The 17,132-nt window shown below is 48.2% G+C and overlaps 1 protein-coding gene across 6 annotated transcripts in view; it reads right to left on the reverse strand.

Annotated features, from left to right (window-relative positions):
* RALYL (RALY RNA binding protein like) overlaps positions 1-17,132 on the reverse strand; it is a 952,779-nt gene that overhangs the window by 62,617 nt on the left and 873,030 nt on the right. For all 6 annotated transcript variants that reach the window (XM_075353135.1, XM_075353134.1, XM_075353132.1 and 3 more), the window contains one exon: positions 3,342-3,455. In XM_075353135.1, the coding sequence (XP_075209250.1) occupies positions 3,342-3,455 (114 nt within the window). The remainder of the gene's footprint in view (positions 1-3,341; positions 3,456-17,132) is intronic.

Raw genomic sequence — 17,132 nt, forward strand, 5'->3', positions numbered from 1 at the left:
CACCACAGCCACAGCAAATACTGCAGGAGACCTACTGGAATCCGTATGGATCCAGAAAAAAGTTAAGTTTGGCGGGGGAAAGATCATGGTCTTGGGTTACATTCAGGATGGGGGTGTGTGAAACATTTGCAAGGTGGAAGGCAATATCAATAGCCTAAAATATCAAGAAGTATTAGCTACCTCTTACATTCCCAATCATAAAAGTGGTCATATCCAAGCAGGATGGTGCTTCATCTCATACATCCATCTCTACAATAAAGCTCCTACTGGCAAAGAAGATCAAGGTGCTCAAGGACTGGCCAGCCCAGTCACCAGACATCAACATCATTGAGCATGTTTGGGGTAGGATGAAAGAGGAAGCTTGGAAGACAAAACCAAAGAATTTAGATGAAGTCTGGGAGGCATGTAAGACTGCATTCTTTGCTATTCCTGATGACATCATCAATAAATTGTATGAATCATTGTTCAACCGCATGGATGCAGTCCTTCAAGCTCATGGAAGTCACACAAAATAATATGGCTCTAATAGCACCACAACTTCATTCACCAATGTTATGCAACATATCTTTGTATTAGACGTTAATTATTTGTTTGAATTTCACATTACTCTCTGTGGGCGACAAAACCTTTGTCTTGCCAAAATTTGACCTTTCTGTGTTCATTAAATGATCAATATTTCAGCTTTGCAGCAACTGTATGTTATGACGGCGTTACATTACATTGTTGAAATATCCTCATTGTTTATTTCTCCCTGTGAGGTCTTATTTACAGTATAAGGTAAGAATCAAGGTTGTGCAGAATTTGAAGCTAAAAGTTAATTTTTGGAAACATAATTTTGTGGAGGCTCTAGGATCTGTCTACGTAGACTTTTCTAAGCAGGTCTCCTATCAACTCTGGCTCAGACGTGCACTTTACACCCTCGATTGTTTCAGCAATGCTTTCAATTTACCAACAAAATTAACAAAATTAAGGGTATTTTCCCACCAGCTGCTGTATTCGTAAGCTCCACCAAAAATGAAAGGCCATTATTTTAGAATAGTACTGGGATATTGCAAAAAATAAAAAATAACTGTATGCCAAGGGGTAAATGTTTTTTTTACAAAGGGACTATGGGTGATATATGAAACTCAAAGTTGCATATATATTGTCTATATTTTTGGAAAACCTTCTCACATTTACAGCTGAAGCAAAGTGTGATCAGAAAAGACATTTTATTCCATTTCCTTCAAAATGTATTTTAGATGATTGTTTGCTTATGCCTTTATTTATGTGTTACAGTGTCATTTCCTATGTTATTGTATATAGAACGGTGTAGATATTTATGTCATTAGCATTCTACTTTTCTATTTTAGTGAATTGACTCCAATGTCAGACAGGAGCCCATCAGTACCATTGACTACATGCATATATTACATTCACAAATCTACTTATGCTTCTATATAATAATATTCTGGGTAGTTTGTAAAATGAGTGATGAGATGTTTCCTTTGTCTGTATGTGATGCCCTGGACTAGCCAGGTAGTCACAGATAGGCCCCTCATAACACCTGTCCCCCTCAAAAGGTAACAGCAGCCAACCTTTTAAAACCTAGTCATTTCCCTCAGTGCTGAATGCTCACACTAGAGGGCGGAGCCAGGTAGTTGGCCACGCCCACCAAGGAGTCCAGAGGGCCTGAGGCAGGAGAAACAGGCAGTCAGTCAGGCAGTTCAGTTCAGTAGAGTTGAGGAGTGAGGAGGTCAGGCCTGTGGTACAAGCCTGTGACAGACTGACAGGTGTGAGGGTCGTAGCCCGCACACCTTTGCTAGGAGGCAGGTGGTGGCCTGGCCTGCAGGAGCCGGGAAGATGGCCAAGTGGAACCGTAAAGGACCGGTACAGGGTAGTGGCCTGTCGGTACCGAACCGGGGAACCGACTGGAAACCGGAGCACCAGGGGGGTACTCAGACCCAGAACGAGGCCCAGAAGCCACTGGACCACGTCGAATTTACTGATTGAGGTCTGGACCTTAGGTCCTTTCCCATCCCAAGTCCCGACAGAAGGCAAAAGCCCACCAAGGGGGATAGAAAGCCACCGCACAGGCAGAGAGATCCCACAGGCCAGCGCCTGCGGGCAAACGGACTCCACCGACACATACAGAGCTGGAGCTGGGGAGCGGACTCCCGCTGCTGAGGCACAGGCAGTCTACACAAACATAACAAGGTGCAGGAAAAAGGCCAAGACCACCAACCCGGGTGGGGGACAAGACACAGCCGGCTGCGGTCACCGACCACCATCAACTTTGTTCATCAGAGACTTGTGTGTGTCAGTAATCGTGAGTACAACAGTGCCATCTGGCCATGCGCCGCCCTGCACCGCCCAGCCACCACTCTCCCCAAGCGGGTCTCGGGGCCACCATCCCTGCCCACGGAGGGGTTAACATCTTGCTGCACGACCATCTCCCCCGGGTGCCCCCGTAACCGCAGCGGTGGTGTCTACACCTTCACCACGTCCCGTGGGTGGCGTCATGAACTCAAACACAGCTCCGGCTGTATACCTACCTAACCACCCCCATCGAGATCGGCAGCAACCCCCTTGCAGAACGACGTGACCCCCGGGTCCGGAGGCGCTCGAGCCACCCACCAAACGAGCCCGGACTCGAGCGGCTCGGCTGCGGCCGAGCGCGGGGCAGTACATGTACATAGTGAATCAAGTTTATTGTGCCAACTACTGATCATTTTTGAGGTGTAAGTGACATTCTACTGCAAAAGGGCCCACCAGAGGATTCTCCGGTTCTCCTGTGGGCCAGTCCAAGCCTGATTGACTTTATTAATCATGGGGCACCTAGAGCAAAATAGGTTAAAAACTCTGTGTAGGGTCACTCTCGCCAAAGTAGGTCTGTACTCTACTTTTTAGTGTGTTGGGGGGGTGGGGTTAGATATTTTTAGGTGTTTCTAGTGATTTCGTAGGTTTATCAAAAAATTTCAAAAGTCTATAAAGCAGGTATTTCACAAATAGATAAAGACATAACCATTTTTATCAAAACAGATATGATATATTACTTTTGATCCTGATACCCCCTAAGCAAAGAGTAAATCCCAGACGATGAAGTGAAGTCCCATTATTTCCTTCCATTTAAATAAGCATAGAGTGAATGCACACCTCTAATATTATTTGTTGTGACCCGAACATCAGAAACGCAGGTTTGCTTATTTTATCTCAATTCTGGTTGAATCATTATTTGCAGCGTGTTCATAGATTTTCTATTCATTCCTAGAAAATCCACAGCTTTGAGTTATGCTTCCTCAAGGTTTAATTTCCTTCTTAATGAGATTCCCCATTCCGTGACATAAATCATTCTCACCAACCTGCTTCAGCCTTCTGCTGTTTTTCAATTTTTTCCAGCCTTCCCAGCAACGAGTCGATTTTAGTTTTGATTTGGGTCAGTTCTTTTTTGATTGTTTGCAGCTCATCTGATTTCACTGGAGAGAGAAAAATGGAGCAAATCATGAAAACAATAATTTTATCCCAACAGACCGAACGTACAACTATCTCAAATGTTCTGTGCATTATGGTGCAGTCATGGGGTATCATTTCTATGTGTGTAATTTTCTATAATATTAGTAAATATTTGGCAGTAGAGAATTAGGTTCTTCCAACGGTTCCCTGAATTTAGTGCTCACAAAACATGTCTATCATCGAAAAATAAGATATAACTATGGGGTTGTGGAACATATATAATATCCAGGTATCTACTAGTTGACAAATGTAACGTATACTGCCAACAGGATCTGTACTTGGCATTTTTACAGGCACTGTTCACACCTGTGTTGGATGCGTCATCAGATTTCTAGTTCTATTCTTGATAAATGACATGAAAAACAATATAACCCAACCATTGCCATTATAAATCAGTGGGTAATATATATACCGCGTTCCAAATGATTATGAAAAGTGGATTTAAGTGTCATAAAGATTAGATTTTTTGTTTTTCAAATAAACTCATGGATGGTATTGTGTTTCTGGGCTCTTTGGATCACTGAAACCAATCTCAAATGCCTGTGATAACTAGCTTTCCAGGTGAGCTCAATTAAAAGAAAACTACATAAGAATGATGTTCCATATTATTAGTCAGGCCACAGGTTTACAGCAATTTGGGAAAGAAAAAGGCATCTCTCTATTGCAAAAAAGCATCAAATAGTGCAATTGAGACGCCCTAGCCTATCAGGTCGTCACAGGGTATTGTGCAATCTGCCCTTCTGTACAGTATCCACCTCCTCCTTGGTTACGGGTCCCTGACCTTTGGTGTTGCCAAGAACAAGCTAATCAAAATCCTAGGAACACTCTACACCACACCCACCAGACACACCAGTGGCCCACCTGAGAGGAATAGTGTCGCCCACTTGGGGGGTTGGTTGAAGGGGAGGTCAGGAGTGTTAGGAGACAGTGAGTTGAGGAGTGACTCTCAAGCAGAGAGGTCACAAGTGAGTTGAGCAGTGACTCTCGAGAGGAGAGGTCAGGAGCTGGGCTCCTTGAAACTACTAGGTGGCAGAAGTTGGTCTGGGTCTGGTAGGAGATGGACCCCAGATGCAGGGGATCGTGACAAGAGGCACGGACTGTCAAGGCGGACATCCGGCGGCCTTGTGCCATCACCGGGCAGGGGCCAGGGCACTACGGGGTACGTGGACCCTAGGTCAGGAAGGAGCTTCAGGTGTCCTGACAATTTACCCAACGAGGACGGAACCTTCAAGATCCATTCTCCACCTGCTCCAAAATCGGGGTACTAGCACAACGAGGGGGATAGGACTTTCCCACTACACGATCCAGAAAATCCCAAGCGTGAACCCTGAGAGCAAGCTCACCCAGTTAGGCATACTAGTGAGCGAGACTCGATTAGTTTTATACTAGAGGGACCAACCAGAAAACTAGGTGCCAAGGCAAAGGTCACAGGCTAACAGGCAACACCAACGGGCACGGGATCCAGGCATGCTCCCTCTCAGCGGCAGCGGTGTCCAGAACTTTGGTTTACCACAGTTGTCGGTGTCAGCGTTATTGGACTGAGTACACAAGTGAGCCTTACCATCCAAATGGCACCTCCCCATCACCATTACCGAGTCCCGGGGCATCTGCCCTACCCGTGGAGGGGTTAAACACCCAGCTGCCCACACCATCGCCACCGGGTACTCCCAATCACAGCGGTGGTACTCCATCTTACCACGCACCATGGGTGGCGTCACGAACTTTAACCATACCATCCCATGTAAATACTCCCCCTTATATCCGAGTGGCCGCATGACCCCGACCCCGGGTCCGGAGACCCCTCGAGCCACCGCGGATCCGGATCCGAGCAGCCCGGCTGCTGAGGCGGGGGCGGCACACAATGCCTTGAACAAGGTATGAAAACATTAGATATTGCACGAAAACGTAAGCATGATCCTCATACCATGAAGACATTTGTGGCTGATACAGAGCATAGACAGGTTTGTGCAGATAAAGGCATAATGAGGAAGGTTTCTGCCAGACAAATTCATCAGATTAAGATTGCAGTCGTTAAAATACCATCACAAACCAGCAAACAAGTCTTTAATGCTGCAAGTGCCTCTGGAGTCCAGTGAACCTCAAGATCTAGGATTCTCCAGAGCAGGGATGACCAACCTGTGGCTCTGACGTCACATGTGGCTCGCGGCTGTCTGCCAGCTTGGTGTTTTAGCACCAGATCTTGCAAACATTTATGAAGAGCAGGTTTCCAGATGGTGACATTTGTCAGTAGCTCTGTAACGGGGGCAGGGGGCGCCTCAGGGGTTGTAGTCGCGGTCTCCCGCCTAGGGGGCGGCAGGCTGACCCCCGGCCCGGCCGTCACTGTTAAAACGGAGGTGTTGTTTGTGGGGCAGAGTGTAGGTGGCAGGGACGCTTCCATGTGGGCAATTTGCTTCTCGGTAACTTCTTTTTCTCTCGGCTCACAGGCCTCTTCACCACTCCCAGTAAAGAGCCACAGACAGGCAGTTGATGAACCAAGAAACATTTTATTGATCACAACTTCCACTCTTCTCTACACCTTTCAGCATCAAGTCACTTTGGTTTACAGGTTAAACTTCTTGCTGACGGTTTCCTCTTTCCCCGGTAACTTTCCCTTGCCTGCAGGGGACATGCGTTAACCCCCTAGTAGCTGCACACTGAACCCTGTTTCACTGTAGGGCAGATCTAGCACAGACTACCGGCTCCGGATAAGTTCTCACCTTTCCACTTCTTTGCCGGGGAACTGCTTCACTTGTTTTCTACGGGCGTTCCCATTTACCTTCACTTCTTTGTCAGGGCACTACCCTTCGCCTGCAGGGGCCACTTGTTATCCCCCTGATAGCTGCACTGCACTGTAGTACACACTACCGGCTTTGGGACTAGTCTTGACTCTTCCACCTCTTCTGCCACTGCACCACTTCCACACTCTGCCCCGTCACCTCAGACTTCTTTCTCCAGTCACATCTCACTGCACACTGGACTCTGCATTCAGAGACCTTCCTTCCCCACCTAGGCTGCCCTGCCCCTTCCTTCCCTGCCACTGTTACCAGGGGAACCACTGCTCTACACTGGCACCTAGTGGGGAAACAATTTATGACAGGTAACATTTTACCATTAACATTTACAATTTGCCACCATACTACTGTGGCGTCTTCAGGGGGGAAAAACGCTCCTTCACTACCAGGGGTCCGACTACCCCTTACATTCCTCCCCTCTTTAACCTCAGCCTCCTGGCGAGGTTCGTACCTGCAAAACAACACATGTAGGAAAACACACAGACTGGCACACAAGTTTGGAGCCCGGAGTCCCTCCAGGGAAGCTCCCGGTCTTAGTCGCACATCTGCCCGGAGGCTATTTCCGAGCGCTCCCGGTCTTTGGTTGGGCAGAAAACAACAGGACAACAAGATTCCTTCTTAACAGTCACGGAAGGAGTCCATGCACAGTTCTGCATTAAGCTCCACCCGGGCTCAGTACTTTTAACGTTACTGTAACTGGAAACATTCACCGGCTTTCAACAGTACTGGTATTCAACGGCAAACAAATCACTCTCTTCCGGACGATTACCTCTGGTTCTGGGATATCTTGCCAGTACAGGGCCTTAACTCCTGAGGGGGGCAGAGGGCCTACCTTAACAGACGCGGGCGACTCCGGAATCTGTACGGATGCTCCTGGTGGCCCGCTCCCCAGAGTCAGCCGGGACTTGTAGGTGGCCCGGACTTCCGTCGTCGTTTCCCCGGTAACGGCATCCCATGAGGTAAAACACGTGACCTTCGCTGGTTTCTCCGAGACTCCAGTCACGGCCGGTATCATGCTTGCCAGCAAAGTGATGGTGGGTAACTCTCCCACCGAGCTCTCCATCGGACGTCCTCTTCCGCGTCCTACGGGCACCAGCGCGCCCGCTACGGCTTGCTTGTCTGTCCTGGCCTCCATTTTGTGTAGCACAGGTAACTGGAACTGTTGCTTCTGTTGCTGGGATTGCAATGGCGCCGGGGAAGGTGGAGGCGGTTCTTCTTTTCCCGCTTTAGCACACACTCCGCCCCCGGCTTCACCCACCAGGTCTGCATAGCGTTGGCGACGCCTTTTCTTTCTTGCGGCGCCGCCCACGTCTCTAGACCTCTGCAGCTTCTTGGGGCAAGTACCTCCCCTCTTTGGGCGGCGCACTCCGGGCTTCTTCCTCCCAGGCCATCCCAGCGCTTTTCGTTTGGTGCCAACTTTTCGCGCCTCCACTGAGTCCATGAGGACGGCCGCCATCTTGCCGCCATCTTGTGGCCAGTTCAGCACATCAGGCACCACTTGATCTTCCTCACAGTCTCTGGTCGGAGTTTCTTGCATGCAGGCTTCATCCTGCCGACTACGCCAGTTTGTAACGGGGGCAGGGGGCGCCTCAGGGGTTGTAGTCGCGGTCTCCCGCCTAGGGGGCGGCAGGCTGACCCCCAGCCCGGCCGTCACTGTTAAAACGGAGGTGTTGTTTGTGGGGCAGAGTGTAGGTGGCAGGGACGCTTCCATGTGGGCAATTTGCTTCTCGGTAACTTCTTTTTCTCTCGGCTCACAGGCCTCTTCACCACTCCCAGTAAAGAGCCACAGACAGGCAGTTGATGAACCAAGAAACATTTTATTGATCACAACTTCCACTCTTCTCTACACCTTTCAGCATCAAGTCACTTTGGTTTACAGGTTAAACTTCTTGCTGACGGTTTCCTCTTTCCCCGGTAACTTTCCCTTGCCTGCAGGGGACATGCGTTAACCCCCTAGTAGCTGCACACTGAACCCTGTTTCACTGTAGGGCAGATCTAGCACAGACTACCGGCTCCGGATAAGTTCTCACCTTTCCACTTCTTTGCCGGGGAACTGCTTCACTTGTTTTCTACGGGCGTTCCAATTTACCTTCACTTCTTTGTCAGGGCACTACCCTTCGCCTGCAGGGGCCACTTGTTATCCCCCTGATAGCTGCACTGCACTGTAGTACACACTACCGGCTTTGGGACTAGTCTTGACTCTTCCACCTCTTCTGCCACTGCACCACTTCCACACTCTGCCCCGTCACCTCAGACTTCTTTCTCCAGTCACATCTCACTGCACACTGGACTCTGCATTCAGAGACCTTCCTTCCCCACCTAGGCTGCCCTGCCCCTTCCTTCCCTGCCACTGTTACCAGGGGAACCACTGCTCTACACTGGCACCTAGTGGGGAAACAGTTTATGACAGGTAACATTTTACCATTAACATTTACAATTTGCCACCATACTACTGTGGCGTCTTCAGGGGGGAAAAACGCTCCTTCACTACCAGGGGTCCGACTACCCCTTACAGCTCCACACAGAAAAGCAGATATGAATGGAGGTAGGAACCCCTGGATATTGGTATACTGCCTTGGAGTGGTGATTTTTATGGAAAAGCTTTGGCTGTCATTGTACTGGTAATAGGGCTCTGGGTATCATTACTGTTAGGGTCGAGAGCTAAATGTGGCTCGTGACCGTCTTTCAGAGCTGAATGTAGCTCTCAAGGTCAGAAAAATTTAGGACCTCTGCTCCAGAGGCTTGAAGTTGTGCATAAATGTACTGTTCATCCATTGCTAAACATTGCTCACAAACAGTTGCAGTGGAACCAAACATACATGAAACCAGTGCTTTTTTTGTGATGATACGCGCCGGTACGGCATACTGGAAAATCTGAAGAGCGCCTCTGGCTCTGTACACATGGCTAATTTGTAAACTATAAAAATTAGCCATGTGGAGCGGAGGCACAAGCCAGAGGCGTCTCTAGGGAGTGCTATCTGGCTGCCTGATGCGGCGGTATGGAAGTCTGCCGGGGTGGGAGCTGCTAATCTCTGAGCGCAGCGGTCATGCTGACAGCTGCACTCATAGAAAGTGCAGCGCGCGGCTCCCACTGCTCAATTGTCCTTCCATCTGTCAGACGTGAGGACAATTGAAGCGGTGACGCCAGCGCTGACTTCCGGGTCAGCGCGACGGCTGGCATGTGATCCGGTCAGCTGATCAGACAGCTGACCTGGAAGCCAGTGCCGAAGCGCGGAGGCGGCAGAGAAACGCTGAGAAGTGCTCAACTGTGGAGCTGAAGAAGACACGGACGGAGGAATATTATGGGGTAAGAGGGGAGTATTTATGAAAGTTTCTTCCCCCACCCTCCCCCATACTATCTGTGGACACACTATGGGGGGGACAGAGGGTGGGGAAGGGAATGGGAACCATCTGTGGACACACTTTGGGGGGACAAAGGGTGGGGAGGGGGAAATATGTACATACACAGTATGGGTGGGGGAGGGAACTATCTGTGGACAGAGTATGATGGGAAGAGAGGATGGGGTGGGGGAAGTATCTTTGGACACAGTATGGGGAGAGAAAGAATGAGGTTTCATGCATGGGGAGAGAGAGGATGAGGTTTCATGCATGGGGAGAGAGAGGATGAGGTTTCATGCATTGGGGAGAGAGAGGATGAGGTTTCAACAATGGGGAGAGAAATGATGAGGGGTGATGTATGGGGAGAGAGAGTGTGACGCCCTGGGCAAGCTAGGGGTCACAGGTAACTACATCACCACACCCTACACCCCGGCTAGGTACACCAAAGCTAGACCAGAAACCCTTGTTGCCTTCCTCCAGGGGCTGATGTTCACACCAGGGTGTGGGCCAGGCGGTTGGTCCCACCCACCGAGGAGTTCACAGTCCTGGAGGCGGGAAAAGTAGGCAGATGAGTTTGGAAGTGGAAGTAAGAGGAGTAAAGTGGCAGTAGAGCAACTATCTGACTGCGTCCGGGTGTGTGCCCGGACAGAGACAGCAAGGTTGGCAGATGGCGGTGACCGTCTGCAGGAGTGGCTTATTGGAGTTGCCAAAAGGACCGTGGATGGGCGGTGGCCCGGCGGTACCGGACCGGTACACGAAGAGAAGTCAGAACCATTGGCAGGATCCCGGCAAGGCTTGGAGTCGCCGTACAGTTTGCCAAATCCGTCAGTGAAGGGGACCTCCTGGGTCTCCAAACAACTAAGTCCCGATTGAAGGCAACAGTCCAACCGTATGAGAGAGACACCGCCACCGCCAAGGCACCAGTTTCTCAGGGCCAGCGCCTGCGGGCAAAGAGGGGCTCCTCCGGCCCATATCCAAACCGGGGAGCGGGTTACTGGTGGGAACCCATTGGAACCAACAACCGTACTAGGTGCAGGGAAAGAGACCGTCACCGCTAACTACCGGGAAAGAGCAATAGCAGCCATCCGTGGGAACCGTCCTCCCAGCCGAGTGTTTACCGTGAACTCTGTCGTTGTCTCAGGCTGAGTGAGTACCACCGTGCCGTGAGGTACAGCGCTGCCCCCGCGACCCTGCACCTCGCCAGGCCCCGCAACCCGCCTTCTACCACTTATCCCTACCCCATCACCGGTCCCCGGGACAACCAACCCCCTACCCACGGAGGGGAGAAATAACAACTTGGCTGCTCACTGTTACAACTCCTGGGATCCCCGTATAGAGCAGCGGTGGTGTCAACCCTATCACCACAACCGTGGGTGGCGTCACGGACAATCACCAACTCCCCCACCAACAAATCAAAACCCCTTTCACTCACGGGTGAGGAGCGCCGCTTGAGGCCCCGGGATCTGGCCCACCGCTCGAGCCACCACAGAGGGTAGCAGCCAGACCCGAGAGGAGGGAGAGCGCGGCGTCCCCTCCTCCGCCCGCGACAAGAGGATGAGGTTTCATGCATGGGGAGAGAGGATGAGGTTTCATACATGGGGAGAGAGAGGGTGAGGTTTCATGCATGGGAAGGAAGAGTTACTACAACATGTAAAAGTCAGCAATTAAAATGACTATTTTTGGAGCAAGCTACTGTATATATTATACAAGGGCACATCGATTCCTTATTTCCCCTCTTTTAGATTGATATTCATCCCATAATGGATTGCTTGTTTTTATGTGTCTTATCTAAATTTTATAAATCTAATTATTTAATTTCTTTTTCAGACCTGAAGTGCTGTTGTTCTCCTAACAAGCTAGCTTTTCAAAAGTTCCCGTTCTTCAAGACAAGACCACTCTCCCCAGGACAGGCACTAGGCACCAGAAATAACAAAATTGTCACATTAAAGTTCTTAAATGCTCATTCTAATTACTTTACCTCTTTCCTAACTTAAAAAAAACCTAAAGGGGAAAAAAATTATCAAGCACTGGGGAGGCTAAATAATGGTTTCAAGCATTTAAATCAATGAAATCATAAGTGTGTGGATGAGCAGATCGGGCAAAATCCAAATTTGCCCATTTGTTTTTACCTGAAGTTTCCCTTATATTAATCTGTTATCTTTCCAGAAAACAGAGGACGATAATCTTAAGATGTAAAAAAAAAACCTATTCTTACCTCTCTGCTCACCTTCCATGCCTGCTCCCTTCCCGTTATCTGGTCCTCTGAGTCTCCACTGCATCTCAAGCCCAGTTTTCACTCTAGGCTAAAACTTCAGGCTGGGAGTTGGTTCCCGGAGTATGAACAGTGAACTCCATAACTGGTTCATGGTTGCCCACAGAGTATGAACGGTGAACTCCATGGCTGGTTTGTGGTTGGCCCCGGATTATGAATTTTGAACTCCATGGCTGATTCATGGTTGGTCCCGAAGTATGAATGGTGAACCCCAAGGCTTGTTCGTAGTTGGCTACAGAGTATAAACAGTCAACTCCATTGCTGATTCATGGTTGGCCAGGAGTATGAATGGTGAATTCCATGGCTGATTCCTGGTTGGCCCTGGAGTATGAATAGTGAACTTCATGGCTGGTTCGTGGTTGGCCCAACAATATGAATGGTGAACTCCATGGCTGGTTTGTGGTTGAACCCGGAGTATGAATAGTGAACTCCATAGCTGGTTCATGGTTCACCCTGGAGTATGAATGGTGAACTCCATGGCTGTTCATGGTTGGTCCCATAGTGTGAACGGTCAATTCCATGGCTGGTTCGTGGTTGGCCCCACAGTATGAACGATGAATTCCATGGCTGGTTCATGGCTGCAGCAAGTCCAGGCCTACAGTGAGAACAGACTGCGGTGCGGAGTACTGGACACTGGGCAGAGGGCAGTAGGGGTGGCCAAAGAGGTGAGCAGAGGGATGAATATGTTTTATTTTTCTTTTTAACCTTTTGCCAGACTTCTACTATTTAGCAAGATGGTGGCTAAAGCTGATTTTTCAAAAACTGGTCAAAATCTCTCTGGGTACTAAATTAACAGTTTTGCTTACTATTTTCAACAATGATATTTATTGTCAGGTTATTTAAAATTAAATGAAAAAATAGAATAAAAAATAAATAAAATTAAAAAAAAATGTAGGAAAATACACCTTCTTGCATTTGTTTATTTAATGAAAAAATGATAAAAATGAAGCTTCATTAGCATAGAGAAAAGAAAGTTAAAGGGTGAAGTAATAAACATAGAAAAATCTATCAATATATTATGTGATCACTGTAAAAACACTGTGTTCTTGAAAAAGCCAAATTGTCAGTCATATAAAAATGTAATCAATCAGGGAAGATCTGGCTCAACTCTAAAGCGGTGCTCGGGAGGAAGGAAAACACTAGTAATAGAAAAATAACTCCGGCGCTCAAAACGGGACAAGAAGAAAAAGTAGAATCCAGATGATTTTTGCACAGTATTAATATTTATTCTTATTTTGATTATTGCTCAAACAATTATGTCCATCAGTGATAATAGTGTTAACAGACAGTATCCCATTATTTTGTTATTTCATTGTAATGGGATACTGGGTATTAACACTATGATGGACATAATTTTTTGAGCAATAATCAAAATAAGACTAAATAATAATACTAAGCAAAAAGCATCAGGATTCTACTTGTTCTTGTCCCGTTTTGAGTGCCGGAGTTATTTTTCTATTTCTAGTAAAAAAAAAAATGTATTGGCGGCCATTAAAGTGTTAAAGAGAAATAAACCATCTGAGTATATAATAATAATAATAATAATAATAATAATCCAAAATAATAATTAGCATTTGCTCATGATTTTGTTGTACAGTTTTTCTTGAAGGCATTAGTAGAGTTTGCATTGCAATTCTGTCTGCGATCTCATATTAATATGATGCTTTTCTTGGTAATGGAGTTTTTTTCTTATTTTAATAAGGCAGTTGGATATATTTTCAGAATGAATGGTTCTCAGCAGAAGCCATCTTTTCTTCCTTTAGAGGAAACCTCATCAATGCTTTAAGCGATCTGTGAATTTGTGCAAATTCAATTTCAAAAGATGTCTAATGAAAAGGAATAAAACTCCGATCTGAGAGAAATGACTTCTGTAGGATGAATGGCATGGGAGTAGCTCTCTAAATACATTTCAAACCATCCAGAAGTCAAATCCTTTGCAGAGATGCCATGAATAATCTCAGGAAGAATAGACACTATTTCTACAAGTAGATTATAATAACAAATATTTCCAGCATTTTCTATCAGTGTTATAACGGCAGAAAAAAAGTAAGTGGGAACCCATAAGAAATATCTGAACAAACGGCCTAAGCTTAGAAGTAAATAGGGTTTGGGATTAGTGACAACGCCATCATAGGAGTCCGATTCCGAGACGTCTCAGAAAGATGCAAAACTTCTTTCCATTCTCCAGTTACAAAACAAAGAATCTGCATCCCAGCTCTGTGCGTATTAGGTGCTCATTTTAAGATACCCTTAGTTTTTTACATATGGGATTACCTATGATCTTTATTTAAACAGTTTATAAAGTAAAAGTGATGAAATTATACTTCATAATAAAGTAACAGTAATAATTTTAATCATTTCTTAACCCCTTTAGAACGCATTTTTTTTTCTTGTTTTTTTCCGAGAGGAATTTTGAGAGCTATAGCTCTCAAAACCTCAGCTCTCATTGACCTTTTGTCAATGTAGTGGTAATTATATCACATTTGTAGTTGGTTTGAGAGCAGAAGCACCAAGAGACCCTCGCTCCTCATGGATATATGAGTACACAGTTTTTTTGGACTATAAGACGCAGCTAGGTTTTAGAGATGAAAAGTAGAAAAAAATTGAACCAAAAAATGTGGTAAAATATTTAATAAGATGAATAAGACACCGTAATATTTCACCAGTTTTGCTCAACCTGTGTGGCTCTGCAGCTGTAGCCAAAGTACAATACCCATCATCACAACCAGTACAAGCATGATGGGAGTTGTAGTTTTGCTACAGCTGCAGGGCCAGGTTTATAGGTAGTCGTGCAATGGAATTTGCCTGTTAATGTCATGTAATAGAGACACACCCTCTTCCCTAGTACTATAGCAGGGACGGACTGGGACTAAAATTCTGCCCTGGCATTTGAAGGTAGACTTAGGTTTGCTTTGATGGCAGGATATCAACACCACTCAATTCTCAACCCCTATCAAGACTCCTGCATGATAGCCAACAATCATTCATCTGTCTCGTGAGGTATCTGTAGACATGATGTCCTCATCACTGCTTACCTCCCAATGCAAAAGTAAACCTCACTGATCAAACACTTTAAAAGGACCCTGACAGCTGAAACACGCTGACTGCTCCACGGGAACAATGTATCAGACACTGGATGTAAGATTTAAGTCAGATATTTTTCACTCTGAAATGGTGTGATATTTCAGAAGAAAACATACCAAACTTTGGCTTCTCCTCTTGTGACGCCCTGGCAAAGCCAGGTTGTCACAGAAAGAGTTAATCCTCCTTGGTAATCTGATCTCACACCGGTGCAGCAGGATAAACCACATCCCCCAGGGTAAGAGAAAAGCAGAGCAGAGGGGAGGGGCTGGAGCAGAGTGTCTGGAGAGACAGACAGAAGAGGAGTCTGGAGTTGTAGCTCCCAGGCTGATAGTGAAGCGTGCTCAGAAACGGCCGAGACAGGCTGTAGTGAGGAAGGGGCCAGAGGTAGCCGGAGCAGGGTAGTGGCCCGTCGGTACCTAGGGTGACCCGAATCACTGCAGGGGAGTGGATTCCCCGTTCCCGGCTGAGGAGAAAAAGGAAGAGAGTGGAGAGAGAGGCACTTGGCTGCAGGGAAAGAACAGGAGCTGCTGCACCGTGTGTGGGACACTAACACCCCCGTACCGAAGGCTGCGGACACCGGCAATTCCTAGTTTACCAGTGACTCTGTGTGAAATACTTGTGAGTACGCCCGTGCCCTCGGGCACCGCACCGCAGCACTGCGCCCTGCTCCCTGCTTACCCCATCACCGGGCCCCGGGACAACCAACCCCCTACCCACGGAGGGGAGAAATAACATCTAGCTGCTCCATACCATCACTCCCGGGATCCCCGTCCAGAGCAGCGGTGGTGTTCCAATCTCACCACAACCGTGGGTGGCGTCACGGACAATCTCCCTTACCCAATCCCCTTTTTACTGTGGAGCCTGGGATCACAGACCGGGTCACGCCACCGTGATACCCACAGAAGTGACCTCGTGGCCCGGATCTGAGTACCCTCTGGTCCCCGGGCGTCACATTTGGCGTCACGAACAGGATCGAACCCATCCAGTTACCTGGAGGAAGTGCGCCTTGTTCTGGACTGTCAGCGGTGCCCCGCTGCAAAAATTTTGAAAGTCGCCATCTTTGCCGCCATTTTGGGCGCGAAAATCTCCCGCCCAGCGCCTTCTTCCCCAAGCGGTGGGTGCGAAAAAGAGGCTCCGCCCCCTGAGAACACGGGCGGAAGTGAAGATCCGGAGGACCGGAAGCGAAAGGAAAACTTTAAAAGTTGCTAGAAAGACTGCTCCCGAGTACCAAGGGGAAGCAGGAGGAAGGAACCGCAGTTCATGTGACCAGGACTGTAAAGGCAGGGACGCCAGGACTTTGCCTAATTCCGTTCCTGGACAAGCAGTAGCCGCAACCCCGATGACATCTTACCCGGCTCCAGCAGTCCGCCCAGCCGCCACGGTGATGACGTCGGCTCCGGCAGTCCGCCCGGCCGCAACGGAGGTGGTACCCGATTGGAAGTCTGCCCCAGATGTGGCGCCAGCCGCTCCCAGGTACCCCGTCACGGCTGTGGAGCAGCCGGAGTGCACCTGCAGAGAGGAATAGCAGGCCAGTGAGAGATGGAGCCCTCGGCAGTTAGCGAGTCCGGTTGTAGCCGGCGCCAAGGGCATCCAAGTGGGCCTGGCTTCTGAGCAGGAGGCAGAGCACGGAACCCGTGCCCCGTACTGGGAGTGGCGGCAGCGGCAGTGGTAGTGGAGCATGGACGGCTACCCACAAGTTAAAAAGTTGACTGTTTTATGGACTGTCACCCCTGTTGAACGCCCTCAAGTTCAGGAGAAGGCCATCTGCTCTGCAGGTGTGGGGTGGCAGAACAGTTTAAAGTTTTAGAAAACGTACCTCCCGATGTGGGAAGATGTATGACTGTAATGTGTTTATTTTCCCTTTTTCCAGTTTAATAAATGTTGGTGCCCAGACGGCCCGAGGACGGGCCGTGTTTTACCAAGGGGGTGTGTGACGCCCTGGCAAAGCCAGGTTGTCACAGAAAGAGTTAATCCTCCTTGGTAATCTGATCTCACACCGGTGCAGCAGGACAAACCACATCCCCCAGGGTAAGAAAAAAGCAGAGCAGAGGGGAGGGGCTGGAGCAGAGTGTCTGGAGAGACAGACAGAAGAGGAGTCTGGAGTTGTAGCTCCCAGGCTGATAGTGAAGCGTGCTCAGAAACGGCCGGGACAG

This window comes from Anomaloglossus baeobatrachus, chromosome 6 (genome assembly GCF_048569485.1).
Source record: "Anomaloglossus baeobatrachus isolate aAnoBae1 chromosome 6, aAnoBae1.hap1, whole genome shotgun sequence".
NCBI lineage: Eukaryota > Metazoa > Chordata > Amphibia > Anura > Aromobatidae > Anomaloglossus > Anomaloglossus baeobatrachus.